The sequence below is a fragment of the Coturnix japonica genome, chromosome 1, assembly GCF_001577835.2.
Source record: "Coturnix japonica isolate 7356 chromosome 1, Coturnix japonica 2.1, whole genome shotgun sequence".
NCBI classification, from domain to species: domain Eukaryota; kingdom Metazoa; phylum Chordata; class Aves; order Galliformes; family Phasianidae; genus Coturnix; species Coturnix japonica.
The window spans coordinates 88,741,926-88,763,829 of record NC_029516.1 but is presented as its reverse complement, the minus strand read 5'-3'; the positions used below and the strand labels follow the sequence as shown (position 1 = coordinate 88,763,829).

The window sequence follows — 21,904 nt, the reverse complement described above, 5'->3', positions numbered from 1 at the left end:
TTTACAGCATAAGAAATACTGACCTCATATTCCTCCATGTTTACTTCATCTGGCTTTATCATTTCAAGCTTAGCTTGAGCAACCTTCATTATGTTACGGCACCTTATAAAAAGCCACAAGAAATCATGAAAGAGAAATTTTCAAAGAATATTATCTATACGAAGACAGCAAACTCAGTTTAGAATACAGCCTCATACAAAACAGCATGGAAACACTGTGAAAAATCTGCTTGCTACAACCACTGCACAATAATTAGTGGAAAGCGTGCTTTTTAAGTACGTGATGGACATCCATACCATTTAGGAGTTACTTCCTGGTTTATTAACTAAAATGTTGCATTGGTCTTTCGGGGTTTGTTTTTTGTTTTTTTTTTGTTTTTTTTTTCACAGACTGAACAGTTGTCAGCTGTCAATAAGAAATCAGACTAGCACTCTCTACCTTTCATTTCTTTATTCTATTTTAGTAAGTATATGACATTCCAGCTATAGGAAACACTGTCCTGCACTCAAATAAGTTACTCATCTAGACTGACGTCCCATTTTAAGAGATGCCAGGATTTGTTTTCTACTGCTGACTTTTAGGCCAGTGAAGAATCATGGCCTTAAGTGTTCCAAAGAACAGACACAGAGAACTGTAAACAATTAGGAGTAACAGTGAGGATTTTTCTTTACTTCTTACCAATAAAAACCCAACTTCTTGTTTAGTCTTTTTATAGGGATTTTTATAAAGATTAAAACTTGTCTAAAATTTTTCTTCTACGCATTTTATACTTTCAAGCTATTAACTAGAAGATAAAGCCAAAAGTACAAACTCTTCTTCTTTTCACTACATGCATATCTGAATATAAAAGTGCATCTTTCCACATCACAGAACTCACACGAGCACAGGAAAAGAGACATGCCGATCTTATTACCTTTCATCAAAGCTAAGATTGTGATCTCCAAACTGTTCCAGTAACGTTCTCTCTATTATCTTCTTTGGTGCCTGGTTCTGGATGAAGTAAACTATTGCATGACGCAAACGGTAATCACATTCAGGTGGTGGATCTTCCTGGGCTAATTTTAGCAGTCGCGTATATTCCAACTTAATTGCCTAAATAATTTTAAAAGCATACATTATTATTTCTGGATTTTAACTCAGACTTTTCAGACACTAGGAGTAATTTATATCCATGGCCCACTGACTACAAAAGAATGTTAACAATTCCACACCCTACCCTTTTAGCAAGTCTGAACTACACTAAAAAAACCCAGACAAATGGTAAAGCTGCTCCTGCCTCTCCTTGATGAGGGCTGCCAAAACCCCAAGTGGACCTGTACTTCAAAAGCAATCCCAGTCCTTCACTATATCACCCTGAGAGAAGGTTTATCTAGATCCTAAAGAGGCTTCTTTAAGCATGTACTGTCCTAAACCTGTATAACAGGCATTTTACTTTATGGATTTTTCTAAAATCTCTTCAGACCAAAAAGTACCCCTAATACATAGCTGAAATGCAAATATACAAATAAAAGAAATTCTATGTAAAGTTTAATGAACATGTGTGATATTGAAAACAGTAAGTCAGAACAGAAATCATTGCACATCAAAAATTTTCTAAACAAAATACTTCAATATGGTTAGTATTAGCCTCCCATAAGGCAAAGACAGATTCCTCACTGAGTATTTTAGGTCCACTTTTGAGCTTACAGGAAGAGCTCTCTTTGCCACACACTAGATTTTAGTAAGCTTTATCTGCTATGTTCATTAGAAATTATTGATTGAAACTATAGAGCACAAACAGGAACAACAATGAGCTATGAACCAGGCAGAAAATGCCCTATTCAGTATTCCAATTCCCTTTATGCCTCTACCTGGCAGTAGAATATTTCTTAACATTTAAATACTGGAAATCTGGGCTACTAGCTTCTACCAAGAAACATTCAGTTTTGAGACTGAAGACATGAGTAGGTCACTATTCATATCAGTTTAATCAGAGAGGGCATGGAGAACCATAAAAGGGAGGAGAACATTCTGCAATCATATTTTAAAATACTAATGATACACATTATTATTTAAAAAGAGCTTTGGAGAACCAGTGATAATTATCAGAAGTCACTCGCAGTGTTTCTATTATCTTACATCATAAGATATTCTACCATAAGAAAACACAGATAACAAAGTTATTAAAGCCTCTTTTCTGAGGTTGGCACGAAACAAAAAGCTATTGCTGTTCTGCATTTAGTTCTTCAGAGAATTACTCAAACAAGAAAAATGCAAGGAAATCTAGATTTTCAAATACATATTTAGAAAGAAGGCAAATGTTATGCTCCAGATTCATAAATTCTACACACAATTAAAAAAACAACAACAACAAAAAACAACTAGCATTATTCCTTCAAACAAAATATAAGAAATAAGTATTAAAAGCTTTAAGTTACTCACTAAGAATGTTATATAAAAATCTTAAGGCAAACATACTGCAGCAAACTGTGTATAAAGTTTACAGACGAATGACTGATCGATAAACAGCTTAGCTGCTTTGCACTAGGTTAAGTCTGAAGTCTGAAATGTAAAGTAGGACTCAAACTTTGGCAGTAACAATGACTCTCATCAAATGGGCTTTACCTGCATTACACTTCAATAAGAACATCACAGAAATAACATCCAGTCTTTTGTAGACGCTTGTTATAAAAAACAAACACACGAACAAAACCAGAGCAGAGCAGTATAAAAATATCACAGAACCTTCCTGATAGCAACTCCAAGGAATAGGAGACGTTTTCACCTCACATATTTCAAAATACGAAACCTGGTAGTAAGTAGAATCACTTCATCTGCAAACATCCAGACTAATATGTTACTAAAAAATGAAGTATGTTTCAGCAGTGCTAAGCCGCTTTGAACAGGACTCAGGAGAACATGAGGAGACTTCTACTCTCTCCAACATTTCAGTTTTAAAAACACTTTCTCAAAGATAAATTTTACCCCCAACCTCCACATTTCAACTGAGCTTTTCATCAAACTGATTTCATCAAAACACAATTCACATTAAAAATAAGTAAATAAATCAGTGTAATTGACCTTTCCGAAAAAGAAGTCTGGGCTTTTTGAGTTGTTTTGTTTTTAATTAAAATAGCTTCTCATTAGGTGACATATTTGAAAATACAGCACTGAATCCCAAACAAAACCTACTTCATTATAGAAAGGCCATGGCAGTTGTCTCTTTGATGCCTGATAGTGGGCATGCTTAACAGAGACAAATGCAAATAGTCATAACACTTCAAAAAATATCCATTTAAAAAAGAAAACACACACACACACACACACACAAAAAAAAAAAAACCCAAAAAAAACCAACCAAACAAAAAAGAATTAAAAATAAACAAAAAACACGAGATTTAAATTTTTCCATAGCAAAGGATTATAGAGGTGGCTTGGGATTTTTGTTTTGTTTTGGCCTTTTTTTGGGCGGGGGGTTCAAATGTTTTAAATGTTTTCTTTCAGCGTAACTGCACCATAAAAATTAAATGGAAAATAGAATGTTACTCAAGGAGAAGCAAGAAACTTTTTCCTCTCCTCCAGCACATAAAAATAAATCTTCATATTTGAGAGGATTCTACAACATGTGAAAGTAATTCCCTTGTCATACTCTGAAAACTCAAAAAATTGCAAGCTAAAATCTTCAGAAGTTTGCTTATTTAATAAAACTAATGCATCTTTTGATCTAGTTAGTGTGTGGACTAACAAACACAATAAGCGTAACATCCAATTCCCTGTAACAAAACACTGCATAAATAAACTGTATTGCCATCAATGCCATTAAACAAAAGAAAATGATTTTGATTTACTAAAAATCTTTTAAGGACTAAACAAGAACATTTCTCTGAAATAAACAAGTGACTAAACAGGGGTGTGCCCTGGTGAAAACACTGATGTCCCAAATAGTCTAACAAAGACATACTTTTTGTTATGAACAGGGGGGAAAAAAAAACACCAAACCTATTCTTATTGATTACCCATCCATGATTCATGCTACTTGTGGCTTATTTAAGATGTAAAATAAAGAAGGTATATAAGTTATTGAATTCAAAGCAGCGCATTGCTAAATCAAGATGAAAATAGCTACAGATATTTCTCCCTAGCACAGTTTATAATTTATTTACTATTTAAATGGAAGACTGATGCCACAGAAGAATACTTAGATGTGCTGGAACAGTCCTAATATGCATCAAAGGGTGGAGGGAGAAGGTATATCTAACATAAAAAGTCAGAGAAAAAATTGAAAATGTTAGTTGTACCTTAAAGAACCCTGCTTCTGGCCCACACCTGTCATAAACATTCCTGGCTTTACCTATAGCCATGATAATACCTTGCATGTTCGGGGTCAGCATGACCTGCCATAAGGGATTTAAGGTAAAAGTTTGGAATGATTAATATTTTAAGTTTTAAATTCAATGTGCTTTTAGTCTCATGCAAGATAAAAAAAAAGCAACTTAATCCATGCATACACTGAAATGGCACATTTCAACACAAGAACCGTTGTGCGTGTTCTGCAAATCAATCACGGCACGTGTATATACTTTTACTGCAAAACATATGACTTGAAGCTTAACAAAAACTGAACAAATGTGTCAAATACAGTTTGAAAAGTACATGGTCAAAACCTCTAAGGAAAGGAGCATGCATTGGTTCAGCATTAGTATCCACCAGAAATTTCATACTGAATGAGTGCTAACACATGGCTACCAAGGGATAAAATAAACTGTTTCAGATAATCACCCATTCACACTTCATATGTACTAGACACAAACATAATGAACCACACTTTGTGTATTTCGAACGTATTTCAACATCAACGAAAATGGACTTATTGCTACAATCACAATTGGTCCCACAAGCATTTCCAGACAAGTTTTTAAAATAAAAACCAGAACATTTAACAGACACAAAACCAAACATAACACACACATCTCGCAGCTACTCACATCAGTTGTACATAAACAATATGATACCTGTAGGATACTCTGAGAGGCCTTTCCCCTTTGATTATCTGTGAGCAAGGAAAAACACTCCCTCCTTCCCTGCCCACAGTCTAGCTAACACAGCTGGCACAGCAACACAAGCTGGCCGTCAAGAAGTGAAGATGCAGAGTCCTAAACCCTCCAGAAAAGCTTCCCCAAACATAAGAACATAACTTAAAAAGCAAATACAAAAGAAACAATAATATGATGAAGAAAGTTACCACTCTGTAGAAAAACAATGGCGAGTGGGCAAGAGTGCCTAAAAATTACAAAAGGCACGTCTTTAAAGGTGGAGACTGCACATTTGTGAGAAGACTAAATCAGTGCAATGATGGCATTTAAGTAACTTTATCCCCAATCCCCCACTCTCAGTTGCAATTGCTCGTAATTAAGAGACAGAACTTCCTGAAATATCCTTTTCTACAGCAAAGCAAAAGCTTCTCATAGCCTACCAATAACACATACCCAGGTAGCAAAGAATATGGGCCGCATAAGCTCTAACCCCAAACCAAAACAAACACGGGAATAAGCAATGCTAAGGCAGGAGCTGCTTGACACCCTGGCAGTGCTGCTTTCAGTTGTTAAAGTAGGCCAGCAGAAATTATTGTCTCCTGCATAATGCAACTCTATCATCTGTTCCTCAAACAGTATCAGGGACACTTACCACTCTGGGTCTGAACTGTAAAAATACCAACAACAGCAATTTACTTTTTCAAGCTTGGGGAAAAAAGTCACTTCCAGCAGCCATATAAATTTCAGGTTATTTCTGTGGGTAATCAAATCCTCACAGTCTAAAAAGCTTAACAATGGCAAATAAGACTTGAACATTACCTTTGTTAGACTGACAAGAAAACACAAACATTAACACCAACGCTCTCTATCCTGATATTGTTAAACTAATGCAGAAGTCCACAGGCTACCACTAGCATTTCAAAGACTATCTAGCCTGGCACAAACATTCAACTTCCACAGCTAAAAAGACAAATATACCTCCCGTGTATACAGTACCATGCAAAGCGTGCCCAATTAGAGTAGCTAGTGCTTTCCTTTCATACTTCATTACCAATTAAGACATCACTACGATTACAAATCATTAAGCATATAGTTATGCACAAATTTGTTAGGTGTCATGATGTGCAAACATGCCAAAAATTCTCATCAGGCAGCACAAGAAAGCACCAAGTAGGAGCGGTGCACACAATGGCAATCAAATGTACCTCATCGTCATAACCCCCCTCCTCTGACTCAATCACAAAAGTCCCTACATCAGGAATCGCCACCTCTACAACTCGCTGGTTAGGAGCTGGTTGAGCTGAGGCATTATGAGAGCTCTGCAGAAGAAAATCATGATCAGTATGTGTGCTGGGAGGGGGAATCACACAGCAGAGAAAATCACAAAGAGACGCAAACTAACAGGCTGATCAAATAAAACAGAACGTGCTTTTGAAGTGCATTTCTGACAAAAATGATAAATATCACTTACACTCTCTCATTACTTACAGTTAACTTTAAGTAGCACATTTTACAATTAAGATAGAATTATTAAAAAAAAACCAAAACCAAAACAACAAAAAAACATGTTTTCCCTTTATTCACTAATTACATCTTCATAGCTATTATGCCACAATTACAGCTCTGCAGTAACAGATTCAAGCCATTTTTTTAAAAGGATGAGTCTGTGAACCACCACTTCTTCTCATATTGTCATATCCTCCACCAAAAAGTTACTAAATATAACCAAGGTATCTAAAGAATTCAGGCTAAGAAATGGCACAAAGTCAAAGGCTAACATTTTCTGATGCACTGGAAAAAAAACACAAATAGCCTCTAGAAATTAAGGTATTAGAAAGAATATTTAAAGGTGAGTTACACTCAACAGGCCTGTTGTTTAGAGAAATAACTGCACAGAGATCCAAAGGAAGATCATTTTAGTCACTGAAATTCTTATGTTAACACGAGCTTGTAAACAACGGTGATGATCTCAACTACTGCATTCTATCATTTTATGATCGCCAGTTTACAACACTCGCAGCACTTCAAGCTCGACTCTAATCTGAGCAATCAGAGTGCAGAACGAATTCTGTGCTGCTGTTCTCCTGCAATCACAATGGCTTTATTTTCTAGTAAAAATTCCAGAAACATACACTGTATCCATTTACACCCAGCACTGTAGAAATACAAAGGAAGACTGCAGGGAAATAAATAAATAAAAAGAACCAAGGGCAGAAAATGGACACAAATGATCACGTGGTGAGTAAGCAATAATTCTGTGCATTATATGTTCTGATACTGTTTTTCCTCTTTCTAAAATGGACAAACAAAAAGTGAAGGAAAGGAATATGTGACTGCACACCAGAATGAAGATGAAAGTAGAATAATTAAAGGATATGATGATACACTCCAAAGTAGCTCTTATTCGTTAATACAGGAGCCTCAAATTAGCTAGCAAGAAGCTTTATATTTTAACAGTTTAAGGACTCTGTAAATATGAGAGTTTGTAGGATTTTGGGTTTTTTTTTGTGTTGTTGGGTTTAGTTTGTTGGTTGTTTTATTGTAGGTATGGGTATTTTTGTGTTTTGTTTTTTTTTTTCTTTTTCCTTTTAAAGAACCATTCTCTTTGTTGCAGAACAAAGCAGTAGAAAGCAGAACAACTGGGATAAGTAGGCCCGTATCTGTCTCACTTGGTGGTTTCCCAGCCACTATCTTGCAAAGATCTAAGGGTGATGATTGTGTACAACATCTAGCCTAAACAGAAAAACTTGATCCATGGAATTCGGTTTCTAAGATTCCTCCACCTCCCACCAGAGGGATACCCAGAGACCCCAGAAAGAGGATAGCATCAAGCAAGACATTTTATCGTGACTGAATATCAGCATGGCTACCTCCTCAGAGATCATTCATACTACCACAGAGGTAAGTATGAGAGGTATTAATATAAGAGCTAATTCATATTAAAAGCAGGCTCCTCCTTAGCTGGTCTCTGCTCTGAGAACTCAACAAACCAAGTATGCAGTAGCCTTAATCATTAGAGGTAGAGTACATCTTAATATATGATTAATTTCCCTCCTGGTTCTGATTTAGCAAAGAAAGCATGCTCCTTTGCTCTCCTCACACCACAGGAAAAAGGGATAGAACACATTTCAGGTAGAAAATCATTTCAGCTTTAAAAAGACTTTCCTGATGCCCCAAAGCTATCTGGGCCCAGACTGCTCTTGTTTAAAGAAACTTTTACCAGAATTTAGGAAATGTATCTGAAATTTTGAGCACATAGTTTGTGTCACTAATTTGTTTGTATCACTACATATCACTATTTGTTACTAGCTGTATCCAAAGAAGCCATATTGTACATTTTGCTTGTCTCATTCTCTGGCATATGGTTCCAAGTCAGACAAATATATTACTTTAAAAGATATATTTTTTTTTTCTGACAAATATATTGGCTATTCATATAGAGAAGCAAGATATGCTTGCTGAAAGAAAGGACTAAAATGTTTGTTTCTCTAGCAGCTCATGAAGCAGTTAGTTTCCAATTTCCAATCAGTATTTATTCAGACACGAAGTGAAAACAGTATCACCCAGTAGTAATTGTTATTATCATTGTAACACATACATCTGCTTAATCACAAACTTAATTTTCGTGAACTTGTGAATTTGCACTAAAACTACAGAATACCGCTGAACTAAGAGCTTTATCACATTTCAGATTTTCTTGGCCATTTTTGAGCTTTCTTCCATAAACAGAATATTCAGGAAAAAAAACCTCTTTCTGAAAGCTATTTTAAATTCCATAGCCCTTTCAAGATAACTCATTCTCAAAATTACTCTGGTAAAAATCAATGTTTAAAGCAGCATTTCTCAACTCTTTTATATGGAATGTCAGTATTAACTCCTCAAAATAAATTGAACCACCTAACGTCTTGAAAAGTTGTCTGATGGTGGGCGCAAATATGATTGACATCTGAGCAATATTCTGTACTCTCAGCAAGTACTTCAATCACAGAGAGTACATCTATTTACAGTATTCTACTTTTACTATGCTCATTAACATAGTACACAGTTTCTGGATGGATCTGTAGTGTTCAACAGGCCCTGAAGAACAAATACACTTTTGCTCATTTTTGATTCTCCTCCCCTCCCCCTCACCTTTGAGCAGCTATTATTGCTTGCACTTGCAAAATCAAAGAAAGAATTATTTCAAGCTTGAAAACATCCTCACCGTATCCATTATAGCTTCTGGACCTCTATCTTCTTGTTCAGCTAAAGCTTTATTGATCGCTTGTACAGAATCTTCTTTTAAGTGCTTTGAAAGATCAGTTCTTGATGGCTGCTCTAAATATTCTGGTTCTCCTGCTTGAACTTAGTGACAGAAATAAGATAAATTCCATATGTTAACAGAAGCATGAATTCTAAATTTATTGGTTTTTTCTGGATCATCATTTCATAGATAAGGTAACCCACACAAAAGATGCAGGGTAGGTCACAGCATTCACAAATCCAACTTTTTATCAGTCAGCATCTCATGACATTTTGAACACTTTCATACAAATTGACTCATAATTTTACATTAGGAACAAATACACCTGTACTGACTAGAGATCCGTTAAGGCCTGAGTAAGGAGTGTTCAATCACATTAGGGACAACTACAAATCAGTATTTCTTCCCTTTTTAAGCAGCTAAACAATTTATATGCAAACCAATGATTTCTCATTCTATTCCTTTTGCAAACAAGTAGAAACAGCTAACCTGGAGCAGGTGAGGGTGCTGGAGCTCTGGGAATCTGCGATAGCAATTTTTCCTGCTGTGCTTTCTGAGCAAGTTCTGCATCCCATTCTTCAAGTTCTTTTTCAAAACGTTTATTGTCTTCCTTGACATAATCCCTTAGATCAGAAGGCAATGTGTCCATTCCTACAAGTATCTGCCCCGTTTCCTTGTTAAACTCCTCTGTAGAAAAATACAAATCGTATTTCAGACAAAAAATAGTGAGAAGAAAAAAAATGTTAAATTTTCTCAAGTGAATTACTTAAAGCATGTAATACTACATCAAATCCCCCAAAGTTTCTTACTTTTAAGTTTTCCTAACATCTACTGGGCACTCTTCTGCTAAAAGAACTTATTGCTACAGCTCTTTCAAACTCTGGACAAATTCCTGGGTATCATAAGATCATTGCCACTTTGCTATTGAGAGTACTGTAACAGGCTGCACAGAGAAATTTTGAATGGCCCATCCCTGAAGGTGTTTAAGGCCAGGTTGGATGGGGCCCTGGGCAATCTGATCCAGTACTTGATCTAGCAGCTGGCAGCCCTGTCTGTAGCAGAGGGGCTGGAACATGATGATCCTTGAAGACCCTTGCAACCCAAGTCATTCTATGATTCATTCTACAGTTCTATGAATCTGGCCATTCTCAGTCAGCCCCCTGACAAACGTTAACACAACCTATAAAACTCATACTAAGGGCCTTTCCACCCCCTCCCAATGTTTTCACAAGAGCCTTACAATCACATATAACTACATGACCTGAAAAAAAAAATCCAAATCCATTAATTCCTTAAATTAAACATATGGTTGGTAGGGCTATGCAGGGATATCCTGCAAAAACTGTCATGTTTCCACTCTCCAATAATGTTCACGTGAGTCCCAAAGCTTATGAAGAAAAGATTTATATGTCAGGAGTCACTTCTGCATTTCCTTATTTCTGTTCTATTCTTCAGGACATAACACCTCCAGAACACTGAGCACATTATGATCCAAAATCTTTAGAAATTAGCAAACTTAGCTCTCTTAATAATACAGAAACACTGTGATTATCTCTATTAATCTGACAGTTGAAAATAAATTATTTAATCTGCAGATTAGAAACAATTTCACTGACACTTATGACAATAAGTTGAATTTTCAATAATTTTTAAAGCCATTATGAAAATCTGGAAATCCACCAGGAAAATGCTCTCCCTATAAATGCATTCAGTAATTCTATATCATGCTGAAAATATAACCATGTTACCTTCTATCAAGTACTGTTCCTTATCATTGATATACATCAAACAATATGCACTGGCATTCCTGTAACCACCAAAAGAGTCCCGTTCCAACTCTTCCCATGTTGACTTTGTCACAGAAATGTCATTGTACTTCATCCATCTGTTCTGATGGTGGTCATAAATATATGCCCAGTAATGTCCTGCATTGGCTTGACCTTCATGAACCAGCACAGCATGCAATCTATAAGGAACCTAAGCAAATGAACAAAAGTCATCAGACTCCTTGTCAGTGTTTTGTTCTGATTATCCACCAATAATAACTGCTACATTAAAAGAAACAAAAATAAACAGGATCAAAATATGACATAGGAAAACCAAAAAGCTAAAATCAGCAAACCATTATGCAAAATAACTTTGAATTATTTAAGTTACCATTATGAGCTAAAAGAGATCTTAAGTATGTTAGTAAGAAGACTGCAAAAGAAATGTCTGCTCTGTTATCTTTACTGTAAGGTAACCTCTTCTGTTAATTTCTTACATATTTTTCCTGTTCTTCTATCTCCAGAAAAAAAACAAAACAAAACAAAAAAAAAACCTTATATATGTCAGTCTTGAGCACCTAAGGTTTGCTCCAGTTCTGATCCAATAAATTTATACTCAATTTTGTAAAGCATATGTGAATTTGAGGTAATGAACCTCATGCTTTCTATGTGCTATAAAGCGATTTTATTTGAAGGCATAACTGGGAATTTTAGTACTTCCATTTCCCAAGAGTAAAATTCTTCTAGTGTGTCAAATGTATCATTAAAGTACTGCAAAGAGAAGGCTGGAACACATAAAGAGGTCCTCTCTTTATCCTCCTGCAGAGAAGAAGATAATTTTTTGGACCAGTGTAAAAAGTATCACAGGTTACATGTACTCATTGACAAGGAAGAGGAATGAAATACTCAGCTCCTACTTAAGTCACTAGAAATTTGAAGAACAGAGAGTAGAATGAGTGCTTCCTTACTTAGAAACGTTTTAAAAGTATCTTAGTGGTTGGCCTGTTTTAACCTCCTGAAACAGTACATGCAACATAATAGAAAAAAACTAATCTTCCCTGCTATGCACAGCATGCCTGAATGATAGCAGCTTAGCTAGGATGAAAAACCTGACAACTTTCACTGCAGTAAAAGTCGGTACTGTGGATTTTGCTACTCAAAAAGCTGCAGAAAATATTTGTTATAAATATCATTTAAGCACCACAGTAATTAGTAAACATAAATACATGCCCAACTATGACTTAAATTCCCTGAAGTTATTTTTAACCTCATTACTCTCTTTCAGACTATATGGAAATGCTGAAGATCTTGCAACCTCCCTTGAACTGTAAAGCTGGCTGACTGCAGTGCAGCTGAAGTCAAACAGACTGTCATCCTAGAGACCAAACCTCACTGTAAATCTTTAAAACCCAGGAAGAGATTCAAGCAAGTCCTTAAATCTGAATGTGCTTGGGAGGGGAGGGGAGGGGAGGAGGTGCTTAACATCTCATCAAAACTGCATGAAAGTTTTCTTAAAACGACTGCAAGTCCAAGCACATGCATAAAAATATACACAGATCTTGAATAAAAATGGTAAACCGAGTCTCTTGAGACTTCAATGATAAAATTTCCTAATTATAAAACAGAACAGTACTGGTGAATTTAAATCCTTATACTTTCCTCCAGGCTCTGGAGGGCTGGCTGGAAGTCATCCATGCTCAATTTCCAAGCATATGCCCCTCAAGAGTCCGTGACTAAGGGACAAGCAAGTTTGACATACACAGGCATCTCTTACAATATGCCATATACTAATGACAATTAAAGGCCGAGGGCAACAGACCAAGTAAACAGTCTGCATTAAGCTTCATAGCTTACACTTACTACTTACGAAACAGAAATGGAACTTCAATACCCTCTTCACATGCAGTTACAGAACAGATACATCAGAGCAACAAAACAAAACAAAACGAACATACCCCAAACCAAAATAGCAGCCTGGTGGAAAAAATTATGAAAATCAGAATGGCATCCTTGCAATGGTAACAATACAACTGACATGAAGAATGCTTCACAGTGCGCATCACTGTCCAGCTTATTATTTTAAGAAGAGTAGGAGGATTACAAACAATAAATCCTGAGATGAACAACATTTCCAAATGGCACTTGTGACATCTTTGTATGCCGTTTTACATGATTATATGGCTTTACCCAATCCAGATGACAGTGAATTTGTACGCTGCATGTCTGAATGGCAAAACCAGTATAAGGGGATAAAGCTACCAGTCTAAGCATCTTCAGTGAATGGTCACTATAGCAATCTTCTTCACCATCACAGGTCAATTTGGGTGTATTCTTCCCTTTTAGGTTTCTACATTACCAACTTAGAAAACAGCGGGTAATGTTCCTTCTTTAAAATATGCACAGTAACCTATCATACAGTTTATTGCTAAAGTCATCTGTGGTATCAGACAACAATCACTAATGTCAACTCTGCTCTTTAAATACAACAGAGTTCTTTGAACCATAAGATGGAAAACAAGCCCTGATGCTCTCTTTAGTACAAATTGAGACTTGATGTTGCTCCTCCAGCACCAGCTGGCACCTCATTTTCCACCACAGCATTTCATGGAAGGAAGAAAACAAAAGAGGAATGAAATTACAATGATGACCTCCTCATTCAGGAGGAGGAAGCAAAATAAGGAATTTATGTCACAAAAAGAATATTTAGCTATTATTGAACCTGTCTGAAATCACACACTGGAAGTGAAGATCACTCTTCTGCGGCTCAACTTTTCCATTTGCACGCGTACTTTGGCACAACAGCAAAGAAGTGAGTGCATATAGCTGTCTCCTTTCCCTTGCCTCTCTATATATCTGAGCAACAGGATAGCTTAATATTCTTCCATTCTCTAAGAGAAGACTTGCAGTATTGATCTTTTCCACTAAAAGATACAATTACAGGAAGTAAGAGCTTTTATTTTGTGAGGCAATAAGGTCTGGAAACACAAAATTAGACTTTCCCATCATTTTTACCCTTTATTCTAAGGAAACTACAGATGTCCAGAGTCCCTTGTGAAAAAATGTCCCCTAACAATCACTTGGCAACATACCTCGCTGCTTTCAGGTGTGGCACAAAACCACCCTCAGCAGAACTACACCTTCCTCTATTTCTAGAATTTTCTTTCAAACTAAAATAAAATCTACACCACACAACCATGTACTAGGAAAAAGTGCTTTACTAAGAAATCTAATTTTTCCAGTGTAACACATCCAAATGCATAACCTAGAAAAACATGAGCCAACAAAGGCTATCTATTTGGGCATGAAAGCAATAAATTTCTTCATTTTAGCGTTAGATAACACAGACTGTTGTCTTCCTGTCACAAGCATTATTAAAAAATAAAAAGCCTGCCAGTAACAAGATTAAAGAAAGCCATCTTGCAGAGTCTACCTGAAACTCTTAGCAGCAGAACTCAGCTGCCATGAGCAAGCTGTGTATCAAATGAAAATGTACCTGAAGGAAAACTAAGCTAAATAGATCTAATTTGGAAGGAAAGCAGTTCCTTCTACTAACAGAAAGTAACAGAGGAAGTAAGCTTTACCCTTAAACTTATTTAAGTGAGTGAACATGAACATATGAACATGAGAAATAAATACTACAGGAGCCACCATTCCAGAGTAAAGAATTTTAAAATTGCTATTTTGATTACAGAGCAGAAGAATTGCCATAAAATTTTCCTTAGATTAACAAAACACACAAAGGGAAACCAAAACACTGAAAAACAAAAACAGTCACTTTGTCACTAACTTAATTATTATTATAACCACATTATTAACTAAAACTAGGAGCTGTAAATTCCTGGTTTTCAGTATGGAAGTTGCAATTTGCAATGGCAGTAAACACTGAGTATACAGCATAAGAAAATAATAGTTTTGCCACCAAAAGGAAATTACACTACCTAGCAATCAGGCTGATTTAGGGTGAGAAAATTCTACTGTTACATGAAAACTAAAGTTCTGCATTCAAGTCAAAAGACCTGACAGAAACTATTTTGGTTTTACACCACAAAGTTGCTAAAACTAACATACATCATGTTATGTGCATCTCATGTCGTGTACAATACCATAACGCTGTCTTTTTTCTGACTGTGCAATTAGAAAACTTGCAAGACCCATTATGATTTTCAATGTAATTTCTCAAGCCACTGTATATAACAGTTGTATACTCACTCACTTCTCAAGCATCTAAGAATTTTAGTAGAAGTGACAAAAACATCTACTTATCTGATGCAGAAATGTACTTACTTGAATCATTGTTTTGTCAAAGTACATCAATTCAATTGTCCGATGTATCCTAGATATACTTTCTTGTAAATCTAAAAGAGAAATAAGAATAGAATTCCTTTTCTATTAGGCTGCATAATTGTGCCAAGCTACATCTTTATTTTTTCTCATTAAAGGCTCAAAGGTACATCTCACATTTTCTGCACCTGCTGAACTACCTATAGGCCAAACGCCAAATCTCAAATGAGAAAGTAGACAGAATGATTGTGATTCACTGTTGCTCATTTTCTAGAGCTCAACTAATTCCACCCCTATGGGAAAAGACTACTTTATTAGTTTTCCCCAAGGCATCAAAATGGACCATAAGGTCCACCCATTCTGAAAAGGTTTTGCTCAGAAATGAGCTAAATTCTTCCTCACTGAAGGGGCCACTGTGTCCCACACACCTACGCAGAATATCAAGACACAGGCCTAGCCCACAATCACACTGGCAGCTAGAATGCATTTGCAGACAGTCCTTCAGCATAGATCCCATTTCCATTCTTCTCTCTCCACTACCACACACACAGAAAACTTTCATAGAACATCAATGCATATTACACTCAGTGCCCAGCATCTTCAGTTTATACACCACCAGTCTAAGATGCATAACTAACTTCCCCTCCTATGTCCTAGAAGCAATTTCAGAAGTATGAAACAAACAACTCAGCACAAACACAGACATTAAGACTAGTTCTCTCCCATCCGAATTCCATAAACCCTTTCCAATCCCAACTACATTCTCCAAGTTGTAGCAATACCTCTAGTGTCGTTTTCTACTTCTGTCCTCCAGCGATGCAAACAGCCTTCTAAGACAGAAAGCTCTTCTTCAGTGATGTGCCTTGGTGCTGGATGCATTGGCAGATCAGGAGGAATTCGCGATTGTGTGAATGGTTTATGTATTACAGATCTTTGTACAGGAGATGTGCTTGGAACATCTGAAGAAGAAGGCCCCTGCTGCTCTATTGTGCTGCATTCAGTCAGAACATAAGATACCAAAACCAAATTAACAAGTACACAAACCAAAGGCCGTACTATAAAAATAAGTTTTTCACTTGAACAGAAACAATTTAAGGGTAATTATTAACAGAGCAATCCAAAAAAGGCACTGAAAATATCAATCCAAAAATCACTTCATAATGGCTGGAAACTCTGCGGTGTACATGTTAGCACAATGACAACTATGGTTGCTATTATCAAAGATAAAGGAATTGGATCAATCAAGCCACAATTTGCTTTACTTGAAATACTATTCAACACTTTCAAATTATGTCACAAAAGTTATCAATGTAATTTGAAACACTTACTGCTGCACTGCAGATAGAAAAGTTATAGCAACTTGGTTCTTGGTCTATTGACCATAAAATCCATTACATATAGTTCTCTGTTTAACAATTTTTTCATGCCTTATACATAGCAGGCTTTCTTTTCCTGATCACCTGGCAAGAGGATATGTTAACTGAAGAGCAACAACAAAGAACCTCTAATATTTATGGCACACTGCAAATTTAGTATCAAACCATCTGAAATTGTTTCATACAAGTCCTGTAATTCAAAGTGCCTAACTCATGAAAACTATACAAAAGCAGTAGAACATTAAAAATATGTTACAGATTTTTCTTCTCCCATTAAAAAAGATGGTGTTTACGTAATCCTAGGCATAACGTGAACCTGAAGATCTTCCTAGCAATCCACTACTTATTTACATTGGGTACGGCATCATGATAAAGCCTGAGGAATCTGGAATCTTCAGTAGCTGAGAAAGGTGACAGAACATTAAGAGCTCACAATGTCACTCCATGTAACGTGTTCACGTTTCTACAGGCTGACAAAAACAGTCCTAGTATTTGCATTTTTACATAATGAATTTTCTACATAGGAATTCAAACAAAGAATAGCACTTTCGACATGGTATGTCATGCAATCATCAGTATCTCTCGCTTTTCTTGTCTCATCAATTAACAGTAGTTACATCAGCATTATGTCAATAAGATTTAAAAATATTTTAAAAGCATTTTAGACTAATTTTCTTCACTTCTCTGTAGTGCTAAGATAAACATCTTGACTGAGCTAGAACCTAGAACCCTAATTCCAGAATGCACAATAAAGAGCTCTGTTAGAAATTGTTAGTGTCCACCTATCCTAACTGATACTCTGCTTAATTAAGTATTACTAACAGTTTCCAGCTTCGACAGTGAGAAGAATATTGGACATTTATCTCCCTAGTATTTTGGCTATTATGAATTTAAATACTCATACCATTAATGTACTTCAGAATCTCAGTCAGAAATGTAAGGAGCCAAGCAGAAAAGTTTAAGTCTCAGGCAGAACTAAGAAGAAGTTTTACACCAGAAACCTGGAAGCTCTGCAGCACATACATACTGCCCAAATTCAGGTTATTAATACATTCCACCTGGGAAACAGTAACCTCATCAGATATTGTGATTGTTTGGAACTGTAGATGTCCTTTCAAGTAAGCAATGGACAATGACCTGCTGTTAGGAAACTACACAAATACTGATGTTTAGGACCACCAAAGCACTATAGTTCCTGTGTTTTGTTTCAAGGTGGTAGTTCTCCACTGAAGTACTTATAAGTGAATTAGACAGCCCTGGATTTTTAACAATTGGTTAACCCCAGGAGATGCCTAAATAGATTTCTTCCCCTCTCTCTCAGCTGCTGGGTTTTCACTGAGCACATTGATGGCATCTCACACTGGAAGGAGGGTGACCTTACCTGGGTGAGGTCTGGGCAGGCAGCGTCCCACTGGAGGGGGCACTAGCACCCAGGTCATCCACTGGAGATGTACACACCGGCTTGCTGGAGGCAAACTCCAAGGCGTACTGCAGGACATCTACCAAGGGGAATCGTTTAGGACCAGAACCATAGCTTAAATATCTGTTAACCATAAAATGTATTAATGCCATCACTCACATATACAAAAAAAAAAAAAAAAAGAAAAAAGAAAAAAGAAAAAGAAAAAAAGAAAAAAAAAAAGAACAAAAGAAAAAAAAGAACAAAAGAAAGAAAGAAAAAAATTTAAAAAAAGCCACAACCAAAATCAAAACACACACATACATACAAAAGAATAAAAAACAAAGAAAAAGGATTTTTTTTCTGGTTGACCACAATTAAATAAAGCACACCTTTCCTAGCAAGTTTCATGCATCACAGCTACCACAATTAAACAGGTTCCAAAGGAAAAACTAAAAGAAAAGAGATAAAGCAGTGAAATTTAGAGCAACTAACTACAGTCAAAAGTGTAGAGCTGAAAGGAGTTATTCTGTTCTATAGAGCCTATAACATTATTTACATTTACATTGTGAACAGTTATCTATAGTACCGTTCTAATCTCTGCTGTAAAACCGTGAGATACTCTTTGAGTCTCTTGATTTCATCCCGTTTAATTCTTGTTAATTCTCTGTTTTTGTGCATGTATCTGTAAAACATGAAGGTTACAAAGATGCATCAGCTCATATCATTCCAGCACTGAAACAGAAGTCTGCAGCCAGCCTTGCCACTTGGTGCTAAAAAATTACTCTCATTCTCCAGAACTTGTTTTACCTACAACACATTAAATAGTAAAGCAGAGCTGAGAAGTAAATAGTAAGCCAATTAAGCCTCCCACCATACCTTTCAGTAGAGATTTATTCCCAGTGTCAAAAGCTCTGTTCGTATCATGGATGTGTCTTATAAATGTATTACAAACATATCAGAAAAGTTCTAGATTGACTGGTTTTAGTAGCAGCCATATAGCAATACTCTTGTTTCACTGTTTAGGCTCACAAATAACATTTAGTAGCTAACTGAAAGCCATGACGATAGTTCACCTCTACATACAGACACCATGCACTGATGCTGCAGATCCTTACATTCTGAGTATCTTCATACCATGCAGTCTATCTGGAACACCATGAAATAGCTGACTTCTCACCCTCTTTCCCGAACTGCCCAATAAACACTGCAAGACAGTGACATTTTTCAGAGTATTTTGCCCATATATACAACTATCTAGCAATAAGTTAAAAGACTGAATCACAAGAAGGTTATGGCAATGATGTAGAATTATGTCTTAAATTCTCATCTACGTGTATTTTCTGAAACAATCACTAAAACCTATGAAATTACAATCTTTCCAGATAGTACAGAAACTTACTAGATACACCAGCAACTTTACCAAATTTATGAAATTCAATTTATACTCATACTAAGAATTTGTTGGTAATAATATACTGTACCTGTCCAGATACAAAATTGGAGGAAATTCTAATTTGTTGTGTATCTTCTCTGGTCTCCCCAAAGCCTGATTAAACTCAAATCTTGACAGCTCGAAAGTTAAGACAGGAGGAAGCTCAGTGAACCAGTGCTGAACAAAACAAAAAGATCAAACCCCACAGTGAATGCTTTCAGTAACAGAACTTCAATAACAATGGTACAACACTTGCATACTGACACAGCTATGGAAGAAATTACTTCTAGAGAGTGTATCAGCATAAGGTTTTCAAAGTTCCCATCTTTTCAACTTCACTGAAAATAGAGACAACACGTTACCCATGCACATCAGAGCATTTCAACTCACCTACTGCTTATTGCATTAAATTAGACTGGAAGGCTTCTTACTTTTTCACATTTATCCCACTTGTACTAAAAGCAATCTGCACTTGAATGTCCCTGCCTTTTCAAGTATCCTATTCTCCTTTAACTCTCAAAGGCCATTGAAAGGCTTGTTCATGAAGTGTGCTTCCCTCAAGTTCTTCCAGATTTGAGTTTCTGACCCTTTCATTCAACTGATAATACTCAAAAGTTTCTAATGACCTCCTCATAACCAAGATCAGTAAGTAAGTGTTCTGTGCTAAGTTAGATAAGTGCTTTCACTGTTGTAAAGCTGATACTTTTTCTTGAAATCTCCTTTGTACATCTTTTACAGTTTCTTTTCATTTCCCTAATCACTGCTAACCCGTCCATTAACAACCCATGGTATTATCACCTCATCCCAGCTTCCTCTAGCTATTCAACACGGGTCCATCCTTAGCCTCTTTTTATACCTTTTTTTTTTTTTTTTTTTTTTTAAATAAACACAACTACAAGAAAAACACAGCTCCATCTCCAGCATTAGAGTTTCTTTATTTCCCCCTCCGTTCTTAAATATAAAAAGCCTGGTCTATCCACTTAAGGATGTGTAATACATTTTGCATGTCTAACCATCAAGGCAAGCTTTGATTGCTGTGGGCACGACTGTCACAATTTTGATGTGAGTGCTCAATGAATTTGACTTGGGGCTCATTTCAAGCCTTCTATTCAGTGAAATGTCTCAAATCTTATTTCCGTAACACCTCCACAACAGGCTTTTCTTTCTTTGCTCATGGTTAAAACTCTAGACTAAATTCTCAGCGTTCCATATCTCAGAGCAATGTTTCCTCTTTGCCCTGCCTTAGCAATCACACAAACAGCTATCAAGGAAGTTGCTGAATTTTTGTAGTTCGTTACCATCGGCATCATTTCTCTTCCTGCCTGCAAAAGGAACTGCCTTGTGTTTTCTTGCCTATGTCAGCCTTTACTAACCATTCCTTAGTTTTAAAGGAGACAATTTATGTCTTTCAACTGCTTCACACAGCAGTGTATTTCAGTGCTAAAATTAGCAAAACCAAATCACAATGCCTAAAGCCCTTCTACTAAAAGGTCCCCAAACTATTTAATGACTAAACTGCTAATATGTTGAAGCTCATCAGCATCAGCAATGCTGTGGATAAATTTGATCTAGTTTCCTCCACACTTTGAACCCCATGTACACACACTGACACCCATCTTCTACAGAATTTGGATTTAAGTTCCTCGAGACAGGAAATGCTCTCTTTTCCATGTCTGAATATTAACTCACATGTGGATATCCCCTGCTGCATGGCTGAGCCTTTTACACACTACTTTTATAATAATAGTGAACTAGCTAAATATCCAGTTTAAATCAGTAGTGGGAGAAGGGATGACTGGATCTTAACACACGACATCCACATCAATATAATTACCTTTAAGCTTGATATCTACCAGCTCTTAGGAATGCCGCTTGAGTCTTCCTCAACAGAGACTGACTGATAAAACTACAACGAACTCAGCTTCCTTCAGTAATGCCAAATCTTCTAAATTTGAGGCATTGATGTTTAAGCAAATTAACAGCTGCAGCCACTCCAAATACATTACTTAAGTCCAGGGAATTATAACCTATTTAGGTGACTCTATAGTAATAACAGTGTTTTCTAGATTAGGTCTTAATATTTCCTTTCTCATTTTGCCACTGTTGTCAATATCATTATTTCATTAACCAATTAAATCACAGCTTCACAGAGCTCAAAGATTAACACTCTAGAACAGTATGTGATTATCCATCCATCCCCTGTAGAAATATTTTTTACCATTAAAGGTTGAAAAAAACCAACCCAAAACAAAACAAAGTCTGACATTTCTAGTCAAGCGTTAACAACTGAACTGACATTTTATGCATGATTGCACACAGATTTTAAGTTCAAGACAGCCTACCATCTATAAGATGGACAATATTGTACTTATTGTACCTACATACAAGATTT

General features: G+C 36.3%; 1 protein-coding gene across 5 annotated transcripts in view; it reads right to left on the bottom strand.

Annotated features, from left to right (window-relative positions):
* USP25 (ubiquitin specific peptidase 25) overlaps window positions 1-21,904 on the bottom strand; it is an 87,365-nt gene that overhangs the window by 9,408 nt on the left and 56,053 nt on the right. For 4 of the 5 annotated variants that reach the window (XM_015880498.2, XM_015880475.2, XM_032448505.1 and 1 more), the window contains 12 exons: window positions 19,562-19,689; window positions 18,667-18,762; window positions 18,060-18,221; window positions 16,085-16,293; window positions 15,306-15,376; window positions 11,004-11,232; window positions 9,745-9,942; window positions 9,217-9,356; window positions 6,218-6,331; window positions 4,278-4,373; window positions 914-1,092; window positions 24-102 (listed from right to left, as the gene is read on the bottom strand). In XM_015880498.2, the coding sequence (XP_015735984.1) occupies window positions 24-102; window positions 914-1,092; window positions 4,278-4,373; window positions 6,218-6,331; window positions 9,217-9,356; window positions 9,745-9,942; window positions 11,004-11,232; window positions 15,306-15,376; window positions 16,085-16,293; window positions 18,060-18,221; window positions 18,667-18,762; window positions 19,562-19,689 (1,701 nt within the window). The remainder of the gene's footprint in view (window positions 1-23; window positions 103-913; window positions 1,093-4,277; window positions 4,374-6,217; window positions 6,332-9,216; window positions 9,357-9,744; window positions 9,943-11,003; window positions 11,233-15,305; window positions 15,377-16,084; window positions 16,294-18,059; window positions 18,222-18,666; window positions 18,763-19,561; window positions 19,690-21,904) is intronic. The other variant, XM_015880491.2, reaches the window with a different exon arrangement.